Source organism: Leptidea sinapis, chromosome Z (genome assembly GCF_905404315.1).
Source record: "Leptidea sinapis chromosome Z, ilLepSina1.1, whole genome shotgun sequence".
NCBI lineage: Eukaryota > Metazoa > Arthropoda > Insecta > Lepidoptera > Pieridae > Leptidea > Leptidea sinapis.
This window is the reverse complement of record NC_066312.1, coordinates 6,258,316-6,282,459: the sequence shown is the minus strand read 5'-3', so window position 1 is coordinate 6,282,459 and position 24,144 is coordinate 6,258,316. Positions and strand designations below refer to the sequence as shown.

The 24,144-nt window shown below is 34.2% G+C and overlaps 2 protein-coding genes across 4 annotated transcripts in view; both read left to right on the top strand.

The window, feature by feature from the left end:
- The window catches only part of LOC126978669 (neurocalcin homolog), a 139,377-nt gene extending 125,686 nt beyond the window's left edge, over window positions 1-13,691 (top strand). For all 3 annotated transcript variants that reach the window (XM_050827665.1, XM_050827666.1, XM_050827664.1), the window contains 3 exons: window positions 913-1,031; window positions 3,081-3,269; window positions 4,666-13,691. In XM_050827665.1, the coding sequence (XP_050683622.1) occupies window positions 913-1,031; window positions 3,081-3,269; window positions 4,666-4,860 (503 nt within the window). In that variant the 3' untranslated portion in view covers window positions 4,861-13,691. The remainder of the gene's footprint in view (window positions 1-912; window positions 1,032-3,080; window positions 3,270-4,665) is intronic.
- The window catches only part of LOC126978658 (uncharacterized), a 243,488-nt gene that overhangs the window by 197,247 nt on the left and 22,097 nt on the right, over window positions 1-24,144 (top strand). The window lies entirely within an intron of this gene.

Below are 24,144 nucleotides of genomic sequence, written 5' to 3'. Positions count from 1 at the left end.
AAGCTATTTTTCATAAATTGCTGCTATATTTGCTATTTATTGTTTCGTTCCTATTACTTTTATCCTTTAAAGTTGTCATCAATTCCTGGGTCTCAATGTGTGTAAAAAGAAAATCCCTCTGTAATTCGGTCTTTTTCTTTCGTGTCATTGTAATATTGCAGTTATTTTTGTTTTCCTTTCTTTACTAGTATTTTTCCGTTTATTTTTATTTGAATGTCGTAATTACTTTTTCGAGCTCTTAGCTCTATGAGTATGCTTCTTTGATTCCGGTAGTTATTTTATGTAGTTTGATATTTTGCTTTTGTTTGAATAGTTTATAAAATATGTAACAGCCGTGAAATGTGGACTGTGTTCAGCCATGCTAGAAATTAAAAGAACCAAGTGAACATATAACCATATTATATTGAGTAGCATCATCTGCCCAAAATAATGAAAATATGATTTAATAACAATTAAATCACAATAAGTTGTATCGTAACGCAAGTATACGACAAGATTGCAGATAATCAACAAAATAATTGTGTTGCGAAATTTAAAGTAATTTTTAACAAATTTTTGTATACAAAAGTCTCAATGAGTCTTTCTAGCTCCCGTTCTTTTTCCGGCATTTAATTTCAGAGGTGTTGACTGATTCTAATAAAAATGCAAATTAAAAAAAAATATTTAAGTAATATCGTACTGCGCTAAAAAACCCGAGTTTTAAAAATTATATGAGTTTTATAATGGTTTTCCTATGCCACGCTATTGATGACTCGATAGTTTGGAAGTCGGTGTAAGCCTTGCAATTCCTTCACTGTCTGAAGAAGTATCATGTATGTCAATAAATGAAATATTCTGCCCTCTTTTGTCCGCTCTGCCCACTATAAATTAGTGTAAATAACCTTTTTCATATGTGATGATTCTCGTTTATAGATGCTGAGATTCAGGAGTGGTACAAAGGATTTTTGAAGGATTGTCCAAGTGGTCACCTGTCGGTAGAGGAATTTAAAAAGATATACGGCAACTTCTTTCCCTATGGTGACGCTAGTAAGGTAAGAAGGATTACTTATTAAAGCTCTACTTTACTTGAAGTAGTGGTAAATGGTCAAATGACTTTGTAATTCATAAGTGTCGATTTTTGCCTACATGATTAAAGAAAGTGTGTGTGTACAAAAGTATGTACCCACTCAAGATGTTATTCTTCTTTGGCGTATTAAAACAATATAATAATCCTTTAAAAATCCCTTTTGTAGAAAAAAACAATATTGTTATAAAGAAACTTGTACCTATATCAATTGTTTATCTAAGTGTCGTCCATTGGTGGTGGTTCAGTAGACATATGAGTTACTAGATGATTTGTAGCTGAAGTATGATACAAATGGTCTAATTGACCGGCTAACGTCAGGGTGTCGAATTTGGATATCGGTGTGCGCGCGCATCGTAGAAACTTTGTCTGATAAATTTTCCTTAACACACCAAAAGTTACTCTAAAACTTGAACATTAAATTTATTGAAATAATACTTTTTAATAAATTAAAGGTTTAAGTTTGTTTATATTTTTTTTATGGAATAGGAGTACAAACGAGCGTACGGGTCACCTGTTGTTAAGTGCTCACCGCCGCCCACAATCTCTTGCAACACCAGAGGAATCACAGGAGCGTTGCCGGCCTTTAAGGAAGGTGTACGCGCTTTTTTTGAAGGTACCCATGTCGTATCGTCCCGGAAACACCGCACAAGGAAGTTCATTCCACAGCTTTGTAGTACGTGGAAGAAAGCTCCTTGAATACCGCACTGTGGAGGACCGCCACACATCCAGATGGTGAGGATGATAACCTAACTTGTGGCGTGTCGTGCGAAGGTGGAATTCGGTGGCAGGAATCAGGTTAAACATATTATTAGTCTGCTTCCGCAGCATGTAGTTTAATAAGGATCCTAGCTAGGCGCTAGGAACTTAGCGTTTAGGATAAATCCGAGAGTCAATTTCGATGTAATAATCGCACTCACGATTTTCCGACACCATGAAATTATTCGATAAATCTAGTATAGCTTGAAGTGATATCTATATTCAAAATATTATTTAGTAAGTGACATTGTGAATCCGTTACAATAGGTCACTGGTAACTATGACATTAGAGTTTTGTATTTAAAACGATTTTAAGTTGTTGGGCTGCGGCCACATTGTCGCGATAAAGTTTTGGCTTTTGAATATTTTGACAGAAAACGTTACTCGCGCCACGGCCGCTTACCATTTATGGATATTAAATCCTATCGATAAGTCATTATAAACATCTCTCTGAGTTCAGATTAAAATATAAATGATCTTTTCTATTTGTTTGCTAAAATTATCAAAATTAGTTTTTAATCATTTTTCTCATATAAAGCAGTATGAATCAGTTGGCAGAAAATGACATTCAATTAAATACTCGATTCTATTGAGGAAGTCGACTTTGGGCTAGTAACATACCCCGCGTAGTGAACATTGTGCTATTTAATGTGTATAGGTTTGTGTTGAAACTACTAAGTTTTAATATGGCTGTACAATGAATTCTCGGCTATCAAAAATCACTTTTTATATATTCATATGTTTTTATATATTCATAGGTCATTAGAGGCACTAACATCATACTTTTATGTTTTAAATAAGTAGTTCTTTGATTGAATTAGAAATCATAATTTTGGAATGAGCGATTCTCTCCTAACTCAGGTTATCTAAATCTACCACGATAGTTTCTTACGTGGTGTATCAATAAAGGAATCATAAATTAGAGTTTTGAAATTTTGAACTATTATTACTCAATATTAGCTTATTGTAAGCGCTGTTAATGTACGTATGCACTTCACGTACCCGAAGACGTAGTGTTGGTAGTGGCGGTTCCCCTAACAAGATGGACCGATGATCTGGTCGCTGGAATGCGTTGGATGAGGACAGCGATGGACCGATCTTTGGTGGAGGTGTTTGTCCAGGAGTCTTCCGGCTGAAATGATGATGAAGTGCTACTTATGGAATAAAACGAAAATCTCTTATTTATATATATAAGAGAAGATATGTTTAACTGCCTAAGTAGTTTGAGTATCCTTAAATATAACAACTTACTTTCCAGTTTGCCGAACACGTGTTCCGAACATTCGACGCAAACGGGGACGGAACCATTGACTTCCGAGAGTTTCTGTGCGCCCTCAGCGTGACGTCACGCGGCAAACTTGAACAGAAGCTCAAGTGGGCGTTCTCCATGTACGACCTCGACGGCAACGGGTTCATATCACGGCAGGAGATGCTTGAAATAGTCACGGTGAGTTTCATTCTACACATACATCCCGCACGAAGGTGCATACTTCGTGCTAATGTAGCCGCACAAATTGAGCCTTAGAACGCATGAAGACGAGATCAAAAGCCGTCTGCTAGGTGTTAAATGACGGAGCACCCTCTAACACTTTTTTTTGCGCCCTCCGGGATAACGATGGGAGGGAAGTGGTGAATGCTCATGCATACCAACGCAGTCTAAATCTGCGTTGGTTACGTGGGACTCACGTAAAAACCTAAGTGCCTACCCACTAAACACCACCTGAGGTTGGCTTTGGTAAGTTCCCTCTAAGCCTTCATCCCTTTGGAGTATCCGCTGGGATTATAAAATTATTTTTTTTATCTTCACCCATGCTTTAAATCCTCTATTAAAGATTCTGAAACAGTTAGGTTATTGCCAACATTAAAACACCCAATGTTCTAATAACCACATCGTCCACATCATCTAATATAATCCATCATCCAAACGAGTGTTGTAATGTTGTACTGAATTTCATAACAACACTCCTATGTTTTTGTATCCCTTCATGCGCAAAGAGTTTCTACATACAGCCACATTCTTATTGCTCGATGCGTGGTATCTGTATGAACTTCAAAAAAAGAATAATTCCGTTTACTCGCGCTCCACACTCCCAGAACGTCGCGCGCCCTAAAAAAATCCCCGCCATTTTTCTTCGAAATTTTTATTGTTATGTTTACAAAAAATGAGCGATTCATTTTAAACACTGCAAAAGAACATTATATTCGAGTGAATTTTAATTATTCCACTATACAAAATGTAAATTACTACTAAAATAAATAATTGTTTCATTAATACTTAGTTTAGTTGTATATAATCAGTAATTAATGATATTAGGTTACTACTTGGACTGGTGTTTTAATGTTAGCAGTAAGCTAACTGTTCCAGGTTCTTTTAGAGGATTCATATTCTGGGTGTAGATAAAGTCTTGAATGCAACTGTTGATAATTAGGTATTAAAACACTCATGTGATACTATTATCATATCCACATTCGTGTTTTAATACCCCTTATTACGCAACAATTGCATAAATAACTATTAAAATAAATCACAACACGACCTATAACATAATTATAGAATAGCTTTGTGACTGTAGTCACACCGGCAACATATAACCCTTGAAACCGACACACAACTGTTCCAGTTAACTGTTATTTAAAATGTTATCCGTTCAAGTAATACTGAAGCATAATAAAACAGTTTTCGTTTACGATATTTAGTTTTGTCAACATTATTTTATTATATTATATTTTCAAGTTATATCGTCTATTTAAAATATTAGTTTAAACACTTTTGTTTATAGCGCCATCTAGCGGCCTTACTTGTATTTATAACAACTAGTCAACCAACCACCTTATGATTTCAGGCCATCTATAAAATGGTTGGGTCGGTAATGAAAATGCCCGAGGATGAATCCACACCCGAGAAACGAACGGACAAGATATTTCGGCAGATGGACAGGAATAAAGACGGGAAGCTGTCCCTGGAGGAGTTCATAGAGGGCGCCAAGAGTGATCCTTCGATCGTCCGCCTCCTGCAGTGCGATCCGCAATCGCAGTGATTCCTCAATTGACCTACCTAAGACACACGCTAAGCAATTATACTGTACATTATCACTATTCTGCTTCTAAGAGCTAGTGCGGTTATGCATTGTTGCACGTAATGTATTTCTCTTGTTGCTTGGTAACTTCTTCCCGTTTTTTGTTCGAGGTCTTCGTCAGGTTTATCCAAATGTAACGCTACGTTATGATGCGATTCAGACAGGACGCTATGGCTTTAAGACTTAGTTATATCGAGTGACAATCGTTTGAACACCACTATGAGTTAAGTTAGTAACTAGATTAGGGATTCTTGGGCACCGGAAGGGTTACGAGAATGCGGCCTATTGGGCTTTGGGATCAAGTAAAATTATTAATGTCATGGAGTGATCGGTGTACCATGCCATTGTGTTATCTCTGAATCGCGACTTGTACAATATAGATGTAATACAATTTAATCAACTACCACTATGGTGTGCAACATTAAGGCACATACATATTACAAATATGACTTTGTATAATTAATGTGTTTTCTCTGAACTTTCATCTTAGATAGGATAGTTATTTTTTCCAGATGAGCGGTCTAAGGGAGTCTTCCCCATTTTTTAAATTGCTTGTTCTCATGTGTGATTGATAATGTCACGTGTTCATTATATGTTTACAAAAGTTACCTATCGTAGCATAGTTAAAAGACATTGAACAATAGTATGTACTCGTGTATGTACTACTTCCTCGTTATACATTTGGCTTAAAAATATTAGGCTTACAGATTATAACATATTTTAGTTGTTAATATCTAACCAAGATAATTTATCATCGCTAGACGAATAAATTTATCAAGAACTTTTCTTAAATATAAACACCATTTGGTGAATACTTGATTTTCGTCTAAATACAAGTTCAAGAAACGTCGCAAGAGACTCTCAATTTTGTTTATTCTCTTATAATATATACAAATAATTATAGAGCTGTAATTTAATGTAATTGTTAAGTTAAGCCCTTGTTTCAATAGTCCTAAAATGCTTATAAACATTGCTTTATTAGAAATATATATTATTTTTGTAGTTTAATGCGGAATTATAAAAAACAATGAAGATCTGATCGTCAAATTGTAAATCTAATATCGAATAACAGCTGGGTATAAATACCTAAAAATGAATTTCATTTAGATCTGTTTATTATCTTTAGTTTTGCAATCGGTGCTGTCGGGATACCCGTAGGATAGTAATGGCTTAGATTATTTATACGTTTAGATAGACAGTGACAGCTGTGAAAATGTCGAAATGAATTAAGTGTGAAACTAACCTCTATTTTGAGCACTGCGCACACACTTACACAAAGTGTCATAAAAGGTAAAAAAAGGCATAAAAGGCATTTATTTTCTCAAAATTGATTTCTTTAGAATTCTTTTTGATGTCATTCCTAATAACTACTAGATAATACTACCGCTTCGGAAACAAATGGCGCTCTGAGAGAGAAGAAGCAGCGCAAGAAACTCTCATATAAATCGTGAGTGTAATACGTAGCTCGTCACACACACTAAACTAATATTCCTGGCCTGTTTTTATCGTCTAACAGCAAGAGACTCTATCTAGGCGTATAAATTATCTTAGAACAATGGTGTCTATATGCATTTGTAGAGTAATAAAATCAAATAACAGGAAATATTACTATCCTTTTTCAATTGAATTTGTTCCATGCCCACTTTGAAACGTGCAACTTATTGAAGTGGTTTTATTTAAATTTAAGTAATAATGTAGGCACAATATCTTATATTTTATAATGTTGCGTCTGAATTTTCATTATTTATAATTTTACGCTTACTTATGTGGTCAATAAATTTATTTTAAATAATAATTGAATTGAATAAGAAGGCTGTTATTTAGTAAATGAATAACTTTGCTTAATTCGAAGTCGATGTCTAAGAAAATTGATATTGGTAGTGCTTGTTGATTTTAATTTGTAAATTTATAGTTTAATTATAATATGTAATCATAGCTTATAGTAACATGGTGAGTCAATTTGAGTATTATTTGATTTATTGTGATTGTTTTTTTGTTTTTAGTTTTTTCTTAGATTAATATAAGTTAAAATATACAAAACGAAACTCTCACAATTAGAATCTTTTACAGTACAAAAAATGACATTTTATAATATATAACGCTGTATTGATTTTTTTTTTATAATGTTAAGTATAAAGTTTTGGTAAATGAGTGACATGGAATATATTGGCTATTAGTATACAACATTTTATTTCAAACTGAAGACGTAAATTGATATGAAGTAATATATCTATTCTTAGTATCAAAGTAGTGATTGCATGGCTGTGTACACAGTATCCAGATTGATTAACATCAATGATTTTAATATAACTAATTAACATGCATTAGCAAAATACAAGCCTTATTCAATTATTATAAAATGCTATTATTTTATTTAAATACAAAAGTATAAATCAGTTTAGTGAAACAGAATATTATTCGTTTTTATACTCGCTTCATCAATTATCAATTATATGCAATGAGTTTGCTTTTTAAGGTTATTTTTTTATTATAACTACTTCGTTTCATCACAACTCAAGCTTTAACAAATTAACAGCTACACATGATATATCTAAGTTTTCTTGTTTAAATTTTTTTTTTTCGGTTTATATCAATTTTCACAGCACAATATAATATTTCTAGCACAATCATATTATGTTGTGAATATAGTTACATTATATTTAAATAATCGATTTTATATTTTTTTTTTTTTTAATTTTGTTTTCCTGCTTTTTTATTGGTTACAAATCCGCATAAAGTATGATGATAACCGTGACATATATTGTATATTATATATTATACCTATAATATATAATATACAATGCGGATATTTTTAAGAAATATGAATTGACATTTTTATTTTAAACTTTATCTCTGTATTCCTGACATTTTCGTTTATAAATTTTAATATGACATAAATATTATAGTTAACATAACAATAAATATATACAATCGGTAATTATTCTGTATTCATATAATAGACATAGTTTATCAAGCTTTCGTTTATTGTGAAATATTTACATTGTGAATGTTATTGTTGTTATTTTATATATAATTATAATCATGTAGAAAGTTGACACTGCCCAGACTAAGTCAATTGCCATGAAATAAGGTGCCTCAAAACTAGTGCTGGAACTAGCGCGATGCCAGCATTTCTTAAATAGATAGCCATATCAGTCACTAGCTGACCCAGCAAATGTTGTTTTGCCATATAAAGTATAATTCACGCGATAGTTTTATAAGTAATAAAATATTGCCTATGTTATAGCCTGTACATCATTTTGTTCTGTTGTCAATAGTTTTTGCAGCGCACGCAAAAATAGGTTTTCGATTTTACACCTTGTGTTACAAAATAGAAATTTTATTACGGATCCCTAATTTTGAAAAAAAAAACATAGCCTATAGCCTTCCTCGATAAATGGACTACCCAACACTGAAATAATCATTCAAATCGGACCAGTAGTACCAGAGATTAGCGCGTTCAAACAAACAAACACTGCAGCTTTATAATATTAGTATAGATTTAGTAGCAGTATAACTATGAGTGGTAACGCATTTGAATCGCCTTATAGTGTAGCGTACGGTGATACGTATTCATTTATTGCCTGTCACTCTGATAAGACACCTAGCTCGATTGGATTTTTCATTCCTAAAGCCCCCGTTTCGTTAACGACTTTCCCTTTACGTTACATTAATAAAACATTATGTGTTAAATTTAACTGATACCATTCGTTTTGGCTTGAGTACCAAACATACAAACTTTCGCATTTATAATATAAGCATAGATAGATATATAGATATGTTATATAGAGTGGCCAAGGTGCATGTAATTACATTGCCAGCCACGCCCATATACTGTAACCGTAACACAAAAGCCCAATCATACTGCTGTATCGTGGTAGATATATTTAGTTCTACTGTTGCAAAATACAACGAATATAAATCCTGCTATCACCATTTTACCTTTATATTATTCTTTAAAGTTAAATTGACGACGAAATTGTAAATTGAACGAGGCGACGGAGCATGCAATAGCGTACGCGTGTGTGTGACTGTTGGTTCCTCTAAAAATCTATCACCTGGCTACGTTATTTTTTAACCTGACGTCGATGAAGTCGGTTTGTTACGGTGTGCAAAACAAGCATCACTTATATTATTAATAAATAAACAACGATTTATTATTTTAATATTATAATTGGATGTAATGGTGTTGTGTTGTAATTCTGATTGTCACTATTATAATGATGAAAAATCAATTTATGGATCTGGGTTAGGTAGTAGAAAACGTATTTATTTTTCTAACAAAATTATTATAGCGATACAGAATAACAGAAACTGCTGCACTGTTAACAACTAAAGTTAAAACGTAACAATGAATACTACTAACACAAAGCAGTAAAAATATCACGACATGACGTAATGATAATGAAACTACACACTGTACTAACGTTACAGGACGAGCGCGGTGGGGTGGAAGTTTGACGGGAGGGGGTTCACGTTCCAGCGATAATGTGGACGTGTAGTAGTAATATTATTGTGAGAGACATTATTCAAGGCCGGAGATATAAAGGCTCGCATCGCCTAGTTGTCGCACTAGCGCTGATAAACACGAACGGGCAAAATAATTTGTGGCACATATTAAAACACCGAAGTCAAATTGTATGATAATAACGATTGTGGTTCGTCAGTTATTCAGTAGGTAGTCTATTCTTAAGTGTAGTATAGAGAATACGGATCGCATTGAAATGTGTCTTCTCTTCTGAGAGGTTGTGAACGATTGTCTTAATACACGTAAGTATCCATGTAGCAATTTGATTGTGTTAAAAACATACTTACGGTACGCAGACGTGGTCGCTAACTATGGGCCTTATGAGAAAGGTCATGGTCGCTCTGAGGGTCGGAGTTTCCCTGCGAGAACGAATCAGAAATGAGGAGATCCGTAGGAGAACCAAAGTTTCCGACATAGTCCAAATGCATGCGAAACTGAAATAGTAGTGGGCATGGCTCATAGTTCGACGAACAGATGGCCGTTGGGGCAGTAAAGTCCTCGAAGGGCGACCACGTACCGGAAGACGCACTGTTGCTAGGCCCGACAAGATGGACCGAGGATCTCGTCAAGATCGCCAGAATACGTTAGATAAAGGCAACGTAGGCCCGATTGTTGTGAATATCTTTGGGGGAGGCCTTTGTCCAGCAGTGGACGTCTTCCGGCTGATAATGTAATTTATTTATCAACAAGGGTGAAATTGAACTTGTTTTGACCGACCACACATATAATTTCATTCAAATGAGTTATTACCAAAATATAAAAACATTATCAATTTGACTGATTTTAAATGTGTGTGTGCCCATCAATGATGTTCTAAACACATATGAGGACATATCATTCGCAGTCTGATAGCGGAACGGCAAAAGTGAGCTTAAAGACATTGTAAGTACACTTCTCTCGTCAGTCGTGTGACAACTGTCGCTGTCCAAATTGGGTTCTAGATTGAATGTTTTACATTGCTGCCTATTGATGAATAATATTTTAAGCAAATGGAGTAAATGCGTCAATGTAGCAATGTATTACGGTGTAATGTGTGGCAAGTTCTATATTTCGGCTGTGTTTCTTAATCACGTGATTTGTTTATATGTATAGAACGTCATTGGTGCCCCTGTCTAGTTTTAGATATAGAATGATTTTTAAGTGTTCTGTATCTTGCGGGCCCGAAAGTAAATTGTGATTTGGTTGGGAAGCACGGGTCGTAGGACGATCTCCTTGTGTTGAATGTTGGACGCGATTGTATTGCAGAGATTACACGCCATAATAATTACCCTACCAGGAAACTTCAAACTCGAAACGCGTCCACGGTTTCATTTTAATCAGTCCCTTGCTTCATTAATCATAAAATCAACTTTACGTAGTTACCAAAATTGATTACATTTGCTTACTTTAATAATTTATTTTACTTTACTAATATTTTCACAACAATGATCATAATTAGTATGTATCATTGTTGAGATTGCAGGAAAAACTGTCGCTTACTGTAAAAACTTACTGTACTTTAAAGTAGGCATATATTAGGGCGTGTATTCATTGTAATGAGGGCTTTTACAGTAGAATGAGATCCGGTTTATCCTTAGTAGGAACATGGAACATTAGTAGGAACAGGAATATTTGTATATTTTAAATGGTTTCTTTGGTGATTTCTGCAATAAATTATATCAAATCATTGCTATTATAATGTAAAAGAGGTCAATATTTTTAATAGATAATTTTAATCGCGTATCGTATGTTTAGATGTTTGTGCGAAGTTTATAATTAGTCGTTTAATATCAATGTATTGTGTAACTCTTCCAAATCGTTTCTTATTGTATTTATCAAGTAAGATGGGTTCGCATGTTTCTTAGGCGAACTCTATACTTTATAGCTCTCCTAGAGTGTCTGAAAAGATCAATTAAGTCATCAAATTCTTCCTATCGAGTGATTGCATAAGTTTGTTAAGTGCAGCGAAGCTACTAAACGTGCTGAGAGTGAAAAAATAAACAACGAAGTTTGGCAGCACTGGCCTATGGCTTTGTTGGCACTAAGTGGCAACGTCGCACCACCCTCGCATCTTTTGTGCGCCTAGAAAAAATCATGCTTTATCATTCCACACATTTGGAATAACCTTGAAAACTTTCTCCAACGTAATCGTGACAAATTGGTAAGAGGCAATATTATTATGGCAATAATTGAGAATATTCAAAGTCCAATTTAGAAGTAAATTATAATAATAATCCTAAAGCGTACCTGTATCTATAATAATATAAGACAACGTTCGAATTCATCGAAGATATATTATATATATTGTTGTCTTTCAGTTAATATAGGCAGTGGACATTTCAGGGAAGTAACATATTGGTTTTAAATTCTTTGTAAACCAGTTTTGCACATGCTGCCGAATATTGATTATGAAACCACATCACAGATGTAAAAATATTCATGTGCATTTCTAAATTTATTCTTTCATCTACTTATATGGCTTCATTACGTAATAACAACGAATGTGCTATATCAAAATGTTTATCTTTTAAAATAAGTAATTATTCTAAAAACTCGTAATTGTCGGCGCCTACTTTTAATTTCGCTTCCAACACAATTCTTTATATTCTTACCTGAAAAATTTAAACTTAATATTGTAATTTAATTATGGTAAAGTTTGAAACTAGACTATCTCTTTTCAACTTTTCGCTCACAATATTGCTTCGAACAATTTTCTCTATCTAATTGTTAATATACAATTGAATTAATTATTATCTGATGGGTGTATATCTTAATGTTGTATTTTGTAAATCGTCACCAAATGTGATTTTGGAATGGATTTAGGCGAATGTCTATCCTGGCCACTACTGATTATTTTTTTCTAAATTATTGTGTCACGGAAAGTCACAGCTGTTCATTTTGCCTTTTAGAATTAGGCAAATTGTACAACTGTGGGTCGATATAATGAAAAAATATCTGATTGCAGACTTAAAACGTATTGTTACTACTCTTTGTACTTTGATTTATAAACTAGGGGTGCTATTCAATAGGCATGATGTCTCGTTTGGAAAGACTGTTTTAAAATGTTCGGAAGTATCAACTATTTCTGTTAACAGAGTTATATTTCTATTTCATGGCGTTTGCACGAACCTAACGTGATCCAACTCCACGTTATTAGTACATACATAGATGTGACGTAATTCGTTATATTGATTTTTCATACTGACTGTTTTTATAAATACAATTTTATATTGATAAGAATATAAAGAATCTCACATTTGATCTGATAATAAGTACATTAGTTATTTTTAACCTGAATAGTAAAATGGAAAAACAAAATGAGTGATTCTTAGTTTATGTCATCGTGCCTATTTGAATATATTATAATATAAATATCAATGCTAGTTGTCTGATATCAAAAGTTTATTTTGAGTTGGTTATTTTATGATTTATTTATTGGCATTTAAAACATTTCGGTTCCGAAAACTGTATAATGTCGCGATAAATCGTGCATTTGATAGAGATTACGACATGAACATAAATTTTTAAAAATCTAAATTCAACTCAAATTATCGCATATTTATTTATCACCCAGTGATAATGCCGAGTAATATTAACATGGTATTATTAATTTATTTTAAACAACACGACGCATGCCCTTTTGGTAAGGATTCCATAACCTTTATATAACAATGTTGGGGGTAGCTTTAAAGGACCAATATTGCGCCTTAACAAATTACGGCACATGTATACGATTATTTTTATATGGTACGAGAATGTTCGACGGCGTCAACAGTAATAGTATTTTCAACACAATTTAAAATGCAACATAAGTTGTTTCTATATTATTATACCGTCGCAAAATAATCGAAATTGGGCATCGCTTCAAATTCAGTGTAATTATTGGTTAGTTTTTTTACAACTGCCTGCGTGTTACTAAAATTTCATTTTATGAACATCGACGACTGTATTTTGATTCGATTTACGTTGCTGGGCCGACTATTGTGAATTAAATAATATGAAATTAATTGGTTCGTAATGTAACAACTCCACGTTCGTCATACTTAATAGCACCCTGTTTTTTAAATTAATTGTACTTTATGATATATTTTTGTGTAATATAATGTTTCTTAATGAATTATCTGAGCAATACATGCATTAATATCAGAAATTTTACTGTTCATTGTAGTCAATTTGTGATTCCTATATAACTACTTACTGTTTATTAGTTATTCACCTGGTTCTGATAATGTTTTAGATTAAAACTATACATATATCTATATTTATTAAATCTTTCTTCTCTCAACTGTGTTTTACTTATATGTAATAGTACCTACTTATGTGACTTAGTTATCAAAGGTTTTTAAGGATGGTAACTGCGCTCCAACTAGGTACCCCACTACTTAAGAACAATATATTTTTTTATTACGGCAACTATTAGATGCTCGTGTGCGTGGCATCTTGACACTCAATGGCATCTTTCAAATTTTGTAACGTACGCTTCGTGTTATTTTACATTGAAATTAATAAAATACAAAATACTTTCTGCTGATATATTCTGATCCCAGTGTCTTTCTTATTTCTTGTATTTATTATTTGTACAATGCTTTAGTATGCAGCCCGGCATTTTAGTTTCAATTATTAGCAAAGTTTTTACAAAACATGTGGCACGTCAACGTCACACATTGTTCGAGAATGGCTCGAGTACGCCCACTTGGGCGTAGTATTAGTTGCCGCAAGTTGCGACTACGCCTGCAGTATTTAGTTGGAGCACAGCAGAGACCAATCCTTAATCTAAGGATATAAATAGTAAATTTATTGAATTAGGCGTTACTTTGCGGAAATCCATTATTATACAAATGATTTAAGTTTTCTTTAGTGTTAATTCCGCCAATATTTGTTATCAAAACAATTCGATAGTCTCGTGCCAGATTTTGGCGAGACAACACGTCCTAAGGATGCCTCGTGTAGATGCGTAACACGTGTCGAATTGTTTTGATAACAAATATTGGCGGAATTAACACTAAAGAAAACTTAAATCATTTGTATAACTAAGTATATAATGATTAATATAGGAATAAGCTACTTCGAATATTATCTGAAAACGACATTTTTGGTTAATGGGTAAATTTGAGTTTTCAGACGGTTAAATTGAACAAAGTTCATTTCGTCTCATTCCACAGACTTTAAGAGCGGACTATATAGAAGACATAAGTTTCTTCCGGAACTGGTCGATGATTACTCAAGAGAGACTTTCATTGCCCTTTATACGGTATATCCTAGTAAAGACAAAGGTATAGCACACGAGCCCTCCAAGGCCCATTAAGTCAGAAGAAAAAATGAAGTAGAAAGCAGATAGCTTCGGGGAACTCCAGCGTTCACAGTTTCGAGCACGACCTGTATACTGCTGCCAGTAAGGAAACACTTGCATAATATCTCGGGAAGCCCAAATGATGGAAGTTTCTAAAAAGCGGCTTGCGCCATATCGGTGTTCGCTATATCCAGACTTACAGCCAGCCTGCACCCTTGCATTCGATTCCATCTAGGGCTTCCAATCCCGCGGCCTGTATTCAATCTCGGCATTTGCGGGACTACGAATTTTCAATCCCGCGGGATCTCGGTTTTTGGGGGATCCCGCATATTGAAAATATGCACATTTTAAAACAATGAATTTATCAACTCCACAGTTATTTACGTACATAATACTATTTAAATTAGATCAATCAAATTACACAGTTTTTTTTACAAAAAATAAAAATAAACAAATTCTGAATAAAAAGCAAAACAAAACAGATCGTTTTCAAAAAATACACAACGGAAAATTACAAAATCAACCAAAAAAAAACACATTTTAATCTGATAAATTATTACGTAGTTATTAAGTTTTTCAGCTTTTAATATTAACTGAAAATGTTTGCGAAGGAAATACAACATTTCCGAACTGTCGTCTGCCAAACTACTGCGTATTTTACTCTATTGCCTGGCCAGAAAATGCCCTTTCTGCTTCCACACTTGTAAGGCGGTGTTCCTTTTAAGGGATTTGAATGAAAGATTCATTCACGTACACATCCTTAAATTTTTATTCTATTCTAAAAGGATTATCAATAAACATCACGAAAATACGAAACAGTTAATAACTTGAGTTATTAAGAATTATAATACAAGCAGATTATCCTATTTTGCATCGCATGCACGCTTTTTTTCAGACCCGCAAATCCCACGGATCCCGCGCCCGTAATCCCGCATCTCGCGGGATTGGAAAATGTTATGGGATCCCTAATTCCATCGATGTATAAGTTACTTATACGAGAAGATTGCCCTCCGGCCGACCGCAGCGAGACTTCCTTCCGAGCAATATTTCATAATAATATATATTTTAAATAATTCCTTACCGAAAATTATCAAAGTTTAGAGCAAAAGAAGATAATATAGTAGAGTACCGGTGTTTCCGGGACGACACGACATGGGTACCTCCAAAAAAAGCGAATTCATCTTAAAGGCCGGCAACGCTCCTGTGACTCCTCTGGTATTGCAAGAGAATGTGGGTGGCGGTGATCACTTAACACCAGGTGACCCGTACGCTAGTTTGTCCTCCTTTACCATAAAATAATACAAATTGATTTTGGAATATAAGATCAAAAAACTTTGAATGAATATTGAAATTACGTTACCTTGCCAGTATACAACAACATCAATCACATTTTAAAAATAAAATGAAAGATATACAAATTTTTTATATTAAACACTTCCATACATTGAGTATGAGACTAATAGAAAGGTTGTTGTATCGCATATCACACTTAACTTTTACACCCTGTATCTATATCAAATTATTTATCTATAGAGTGTTTTATTGTAAAATAAATAAAACCAAATAATAATAGTTTTTTTATGATAATAATGTACGAGACGAACAGGACGTTCAGCTGATGGTAATTGATACGCCCTGCCCATTACAAGACAGTGCCGCTCAGGATTCTTGAAAAACCCAAAAATTCGAAGCGGCACTACAATTGCGCTCGTCACCTTCAGACGTTAAGTCTCATTTGCCCAGTAATTTCACTAGCTACGGCAACCTTTAGACCGAAATACAGTAATATTTACACATAAATGCTTCACGGCGAAAATAGGTAGCCGCCGTTGTGGTACCCATAATCTAACCGGCATCCTGTGCAAAGGAGCCTCCCACTGGTCTAGTATTTGTTAAAATATTTAATATTTATCTATTTGTTACGCCAGTACTTAATCGTTTAAAAATTTAACAGATTTTTCGCAGTCACAATCCTGTTACCGTGTAAGTTATTTAATTTATTCTATTATTGTACAAGGCATCTATTATTCTTCTTGGTATAAGGCTTCCTTTAGTAGTACTGACCTGCCAGTTTACCTGGTGACAAAACAGTTGTGATCAATGACATTATATGCAAATAGACAAAATAAGCTTCGACTGATATATCTATACATTGCCGCATTTACTCCAGTTGTTTAAAATATTATCTCTCAATAAGCAGCAATGTGAAACATTAATTCAGTTCTTGTTGTGTATGTTGAATTTAGAACCTGATTTTTTATCACATGTATTTCGTATAATACATATTGTGATATTTTAAAATCTAAAATCTATAAATTTTGGAGAGCAATATAAATTTGTTTTTTAAAATTAAGAAAATTTGAAAAGAAGAATTTGAATATCCATGTTTTCATCTATATTAAAATACAATTATATATAATTGTAACATTAGCTGTAGAGGAGAGTTAAAGCCATAATTACTGTGGTGGAATTTAATGTGCATTGGGGAAAAAGTACTAAGCCGAAAATTGAAGGCAGGCACATGCAAACCGATTTGTGATAAAAGCGAAGGACAGTCTATGGACAGCTATGATATGTCATAGCTTAAAAGTTTATGTAAACACAGCAATTGTGAAGCATTTCTACGTATTCGCAGAGATCTCATTTGAAATGTATTTTCATGAAATCTATTCTCATAGCTATCATTACTCCTATATTTATTTGCAAAAAAACTTAACTTTGAAAGAAACTTTTTTTGTACAGATTCTATTCGTGATATATATTTTTTGTGATATGGGCACCAAACGGCTATATTATATAGTTATATTCTAGATGAGATCTGACAACAGAGTTGAAAAGTATATTGAGTGGTAAAATTCTTCTAAAATCTTTCGTATTACGGAAAATAAAACCTAGCATTTTAAAACTCTTACGAATAATGTGATCTATATGTTTATTGAATCTTAGTTCACTATCTTATATAATGCCTAAATTCTTAATATTCTTTTTTTCAGCAAAAAACACGTCATTTACCTTGTAACCATAAAATTATTAGTTCTCTCAATAATGAATGAGATATTTAAAAATAAATTATAATTGAATACTTATATAATTTTAGACCACACGAGTCAGTATAAAAATGATAACTTATAGAATTGTTCATCAACGAAATGAAATTACGAAATAAACAAGAAATCATATTTCTCGTAACGCTAGTGTTCGTTCGAAACGCTCTCATCACGCATTCAACAGTTACTCCCCAAGTCAAGAAATCACTGTTCGCGTAACGCTAGCGTTCGTTCGTAACGCTCTCGTCACGCATTCACCAGTTTACACCCCAAGTCAAGAAAATTTCACGTTCGCGTAACGCCAGTGTTCGTTCGAAACGCTCTCATCACGCATTCAACAGCTACTCCCCAAGTCAAGAAATCACTGTTCGCGTAACGCTAGCGTTCGTTCGTAACGCTCTCGTCACGCATTCACCAGTTTACACCCCAAGTCAAGAAAATTTCACGTTCGCGTAACGCCAGTGTTCGTTCGTAACGCTCTCGTCACGCATTCACCAGTTTACACCCCAAGTCAAGAAAATTTCACCGTTCGCGTAACGCCAGTGTTTGTTCGTAACGCTCTCGTCACGTATTAACCAGCATACTTCCCAAGTCCAGCGTGCATAAAGAAGATTACTTCAAAAATAATAATGAACCAAATATACAGCATGGCGTTATATTGGCGATATTAAATGAACATGCGGGTAGAACTGTCTAACCTTAATCGTAAAAAGATAAATCTAAAATTTAAAATAAATTATTGAAATTTTCAAACAAACAAATTATATATTATGTAGGAAACAAAATTTTAATCACCCTTACGCAGTCGCATTAGATTGTAAGAAGTAGGTGTTTACTAGATTTCTTACAGATTGTTCCGCAATGATTTTATGGAAAATTGATTTATTTTGGAGAATTATTTATTTTATTTTTGAATATTATTTTTTATGATTACGGTTAAGTAGTTCTACCCCTTTGTTTAATTAATGTCATTAATTAATGAGGATGTAGTTTGTTAGCACAACAAGAAGCCGAGTGCCTCAATACTCCCGGATAGTGGTATCGCTCTTTGTCCCGAGTGATAATAAACCCACTATGAGGAACAAATAAAAGATGTACCTATGGTACCTAGATCATTTTTGTATATTTTGTGTGTGAAGTAATATAATACAAGCAAGTTCTTGTAAGTTGAACGCAGAAAGCTATTTGGAGTATTTTAGACAACCTATTAAATTGTGCATTGTTGACTAAGGGGAGAAGAAGGTTTGGTCTTCCTAACGTGGGTGCAATTTAAAGTTACGAGATGAAGTCGAGGACCTTAATGCACCTGAGTTGTGGAATCGCACGTAAGTTCGCAACGAGGAAATTATAAATAAATAACTTTAATTTTACAAATTACATTCAAAATTAAAATATATTTACAGGCTTTAAAAAAAACAGATTATGGCTGTCACATAGCCAGTACCGCAATCCGAAAGAAGAACCAAATAAAAAAGGACGTTAGTTTTCATACAACTATTCCGCCCGCATATTTGTATAAATAAATTATGCATATTTTACACATTTACACGACCGCGCTTTCCGAGAAGGTAAAGTATAAAATTAGATGTTTTTTAGAACTCTTCTAACAAAAGAAGCTTGGATGATACAAGTTATATAACTGTAGACTTTGATTATATTATGAAGGTAGAACGTGGTATGAAAATGAAACAATCGGAAACTTTTGTTAAATATATCACAGATGGAGCGACCGTTCCGTATTCCGCCGTCCAACTAGAATGTGCTTAATTGATTCACCTAGTTAAGGCTTACTTGTTTAACAAGAGGTACCGTTCCAAATTGCGTATTTAAATAACTCTATATAAGCATATGAGGATATGGAGGTTCGTGGAATTAGTTCTCTGTATGGTGTTACTACGAGGCGAAGGGAGGAGGGTTGGTAAGGGTTGCTTGATGCCTCCCGGGGTGGTTGAAACTCGCCTGAGGGGTCGCGTCCAGAGAAAGTAAAATATCCTGGTGTGAGGGGGACTAGCATTGTCAAGCTTATATGTATGGCTTTAAACTATATATTGGACCGTTCGACCGTGGTACTTATTTACATACCTATCTATATATGCTTATCTATTATGCAGATGTAGGAAATGGAACTGTTCGGGGAAGGACGTTTGAAATTGCTTACATATTGGACATCTCGTTACTGTTGCCGATATTGATTCGAGTTGGAGCTATGCTTTCGACATCTAGTTAAAGGCCACCTTCTAAGATGATTATGATTTTATGACATTAGTGAATAATATATTTGCTGATAATATTTCAAAATAATCAATCAATTGCAGGTGTTCAAGAATTATATTTCTTTGTGAATATTACCAAAAGAACAGAGAGATAAATTAACATCTGGTTAATTGAGGTTACGAACAGCGCGTAGTATTAGGATTTATATTTTTGAATATTAATTGATTCTTAATCGCTCAACAAACATACTGTAACGAGAGTGGGCCAGGGATCGGAAAGTAATACACAGCATAAAGGAACGAGCCTTTATTTCAGTTCACTTCCACGAACTTTACCCTTCGCCGCTCTGCCGCAGTTCACACCGCACCGAACACTCGTTCTCTTCTATAATCTCCTCACTGAGTCATTTTCCACTTTTCATACTTTTCACTACTTCTTTTCCTCTTCCTTCTTTTCCTTTTTACTTTCAAGTCTAAACTAGAACTACCGTAGGCCACGTTTAGTACGGTTTATATGCCCCCGGGTCTGATCTTGTAACAAAATGATTCTCTTCCATCTTTAAATTTAAATTGTACTAGAAATTACTGTCGAAATTATCAATGCCTTGAACTCTCGTCATGTACGTCGATGCGTTGCTACGTAACAATGCGAATCTTATCTAAATCTGTTAAAAATAAAAATAAAAGTATTTTATGCAAAGACATTGTGGTACTCTTACGATTTTATTAATTACAAGGGATGACCTGGCAAACATTTGTTCCAGCTAAGTTATCACTAACAAACATACTTATACTAAAACCTTCTCCGAAACATACTGCATCTAATGGTATGCGTGGGCGAGGCCATCTGGAGAGCAAAGCCGAATTGGCTTCGAAGAAGCTGGGCGTCATTAATAGAGCACGGCAATACTTCAAGCCGGCCCACATTCTTGCGCTCTACAAAGCGCAGGTCCCGCCACACATGGCGTACTTCTGTAATCTCTGGTCTGGCGCACCCCAGTATCAGCTTGACGTGTGCAACGCAGAGCAGCTCAGCAACGAGAATTGTCGGGGACCCAATGCTCTGTGAACGGCTGGATCACTTGGCGTTGCGTAGAGACGTCGCTTCTTTGTGTGTCTTCTACCGCATTTATAACGGGTTATGGACATATATAGGCCTGTTTAACCTGATTCCTGCCGCCAAATTCAACCTTCGCACGACACGCCACAAGTTAGGATATCATCCCTACCATCTGGATGTGTGGCGGTCCTCCACAGTGCGGTTTTTAAGGAGCTTTCTTCCTCGTACTACAAAGCTGTGGAATGAGCTTTCCTGTGCGGTGTTTCCGGGACGATACGACATGGGTACCTTCAAAAAAAGCGCGTACACCTTCCTCAAAGGTCGGCAACGCTCTTGTGATTCTTCTGGTGTTGCAAGAGAATGTGGGCGGCGGTGATCACTTAACACCAGGTGACCCATACGCTCGTTTGTCCTCCTATTCCATAAAATAAAATAAGTATTATTCCAATCATGTCAGTAGTTTCGCAGTAATATAGGAAAAAAACCGGTTCTCCATTTATTTGAATAGATTTTTTTTAATGGAACAGTTATTCTTTTAGTAGCGATACTTTAGCTTTTAGTAAATAAATAAAAGTATAAATCAACCGAAGAAAGCTGGCCGCATCAAAGTACTTTTAAAAGGGCCGTTTTACAATTGGAAGAGTTCCTGAAAAACGTTCCAAGTTCTAGTTTTGTGTTCCTAACTCATTTTTGACATGATTGTGGTTTGGAACGTTTTTCTGGAATTACGTCCAATTTACTGTACTAATGTAGTAGGCTAGAAGATCTAATTTGCTATTTGTTAATTTAAGCATTTTTTTAGTGAAATCTTCGGCGGGCTGAACACTTTATTTTGTGGTCTTAATGAGACTGACAGAGTTGTCACTCTCGGCGATGTAACGCTCACATTTTACAAGTAAAAATATAAATTCTGTAAATTCTTTATGAATATACAGCAGAAAAATGTTGCTTCACTTATGTATAATCTCATGGTGGTGGTCTTAAGTCCTAACTGATTGGCACACGGTGTTTTATATTTATGATATTGTATACCGATCTGTTAATTTATATTCCAGCTCGCTAATCAACCACAAGATCATAAACAATAAAATTTTATTATTGTTTACTATTATACCTTACGATGTAATTTCAGAATTTTCGTTTAGCCTCGAGTAAAATAAATATGCTTAAACCCGACCCTCTGCCGGAAAGAAGAAAAATATTAAAAATTATGAAAATATTTGTTTAACAGTTATGTAAACATTTCTAATTACGATCTGCTCAAATTATATTTCTCCTTCAGAGTCCATTGCGGTGTTTAATTAACATTTACTATTCATTGCAGACAATTTTCAATGTTTTATCCTTAAATCATTTATACGCGTAAATAGACTTTGACAGCTGTGAAAACGTCGAAAAAAATTGAAGTTGACAGTATGCCTTTATTTTGAGCAATGCACGCACACTAACACAAAGTGACATACAAATTGCGATACGATAGTAATAAACCTGGCCTGTTTTCATCAGTTGTCTAGCAGCAAGAGGTTCAATCTAGACGTATAAATTGTCTAAGGTCTTATCTTGGACCTGGAGCACATTGTATGATATAAGGGCTAAGTAATAAGTAAGGGTAATCTAGCTTGATGCCATAGTTATTTATTTTTTTAAATAATCCCTTCAATATACTTGTTTCAGCAACTATTGAAATTTCGTCCCGGTATGGTATCAAAGTAAATAAATATACGACGTTTTTATGTATGTTTTAATATTGTGATATAACTAACATTTAAATCGTATGCACAATTTTACCTATATCATCTTTTAGACTTTGACTGTGTTATTATTAAACGCGAAGCAAAATTATTACAAATTTAAAACTTTATCGGAGTTTTACAAATAATCTTAAATATATAGTTATACCTGAGAAAAAACCAAAAATGTGCAAAATATTTACAAGTAGATATATTGGTTTATTCGGACGTAGGTATAACGTTCGACGCGTTTATTTGCAAGGTTGCTTGTCATTCGGAAAACTTCAGAATTATTATTGTATTGACGGTATTGTCAGCTATATAGTCAACAGTTTACATATTCTTGGTTTATTGGGAGGTATAAATTTATATCAAGTTTATTGGAAAGGCCGTTTGTTCTTTCCTTACCTTTGTCACTACAGAATTACATGACAGGGAGAAGTAATTTTAAACTTGGAGTTACTTTACACTAACGTTTAACACAGACAGTGATGAACACAATGTGATGTGATCGTACGCTACGCCTTACGTCATCTTAGTTCAGAGACTTAGAATATTGTAACGTATCAACTACGCCTTACGTCATCTTAGTTCAGAGACTTAGAATATTCGAACGTATAAACTACGCCTTACGTCATCTTAGTTCAGAGACTTAGAATATTCGAACGTATAAACTACGCCTTACGTCATCTTAGATCAGAGACTTAGAATATTCTAACGTATAAACGATGCCTTATGTCTTCTTAGATCAGAGACTTGGAATATTTTAACGTATAAACTACGCCTTATGTCTTCTTAGATCAGAGACTTAGAATATTCTAACGTATAAACGATGCCTTATGTCTTCTTAGATCAGAGACTTAGAATATTCGAACGTATAAACTACGCCTTACGTCATCTTAGTTCAGAGACTTAGAATATTCGAACGTATAAACTACGCCTTACGTCATCTTAGTTCAGAGACTTAGAATATTCGAACGTATAAACTACGCCTTACGTCATCTTAGTTCAGAGACTTAGAATATTCGAACGTATAAACTACGCCTTACGTCATCTTAGATCAGAGACTTAGAATATTCTAACGTATAAACGATGCCTTATGTGTTCTTAGATCAGAGACTTGGAATATTTAAACGTATAAACTACGCCTTATGTCTTCTTAGATCAGAGACTTAGAATATTTTAACGTATAAACTACGCCTTATGTCTTCTTAGATCAGAGACTTGGAATATTTTAACGTATAAACTACGCCTTATGTCTTCTTAGATCAGAGACTTAGAATATTCTAACGTATAAACTATGCCTTACGTCTTCTTAGATCAGAGACTTGGAATATTTTAACGTATAAACTATGCCTTACGTCTTCTTAGATCAGAGACTTGGAATATTTTAACGTA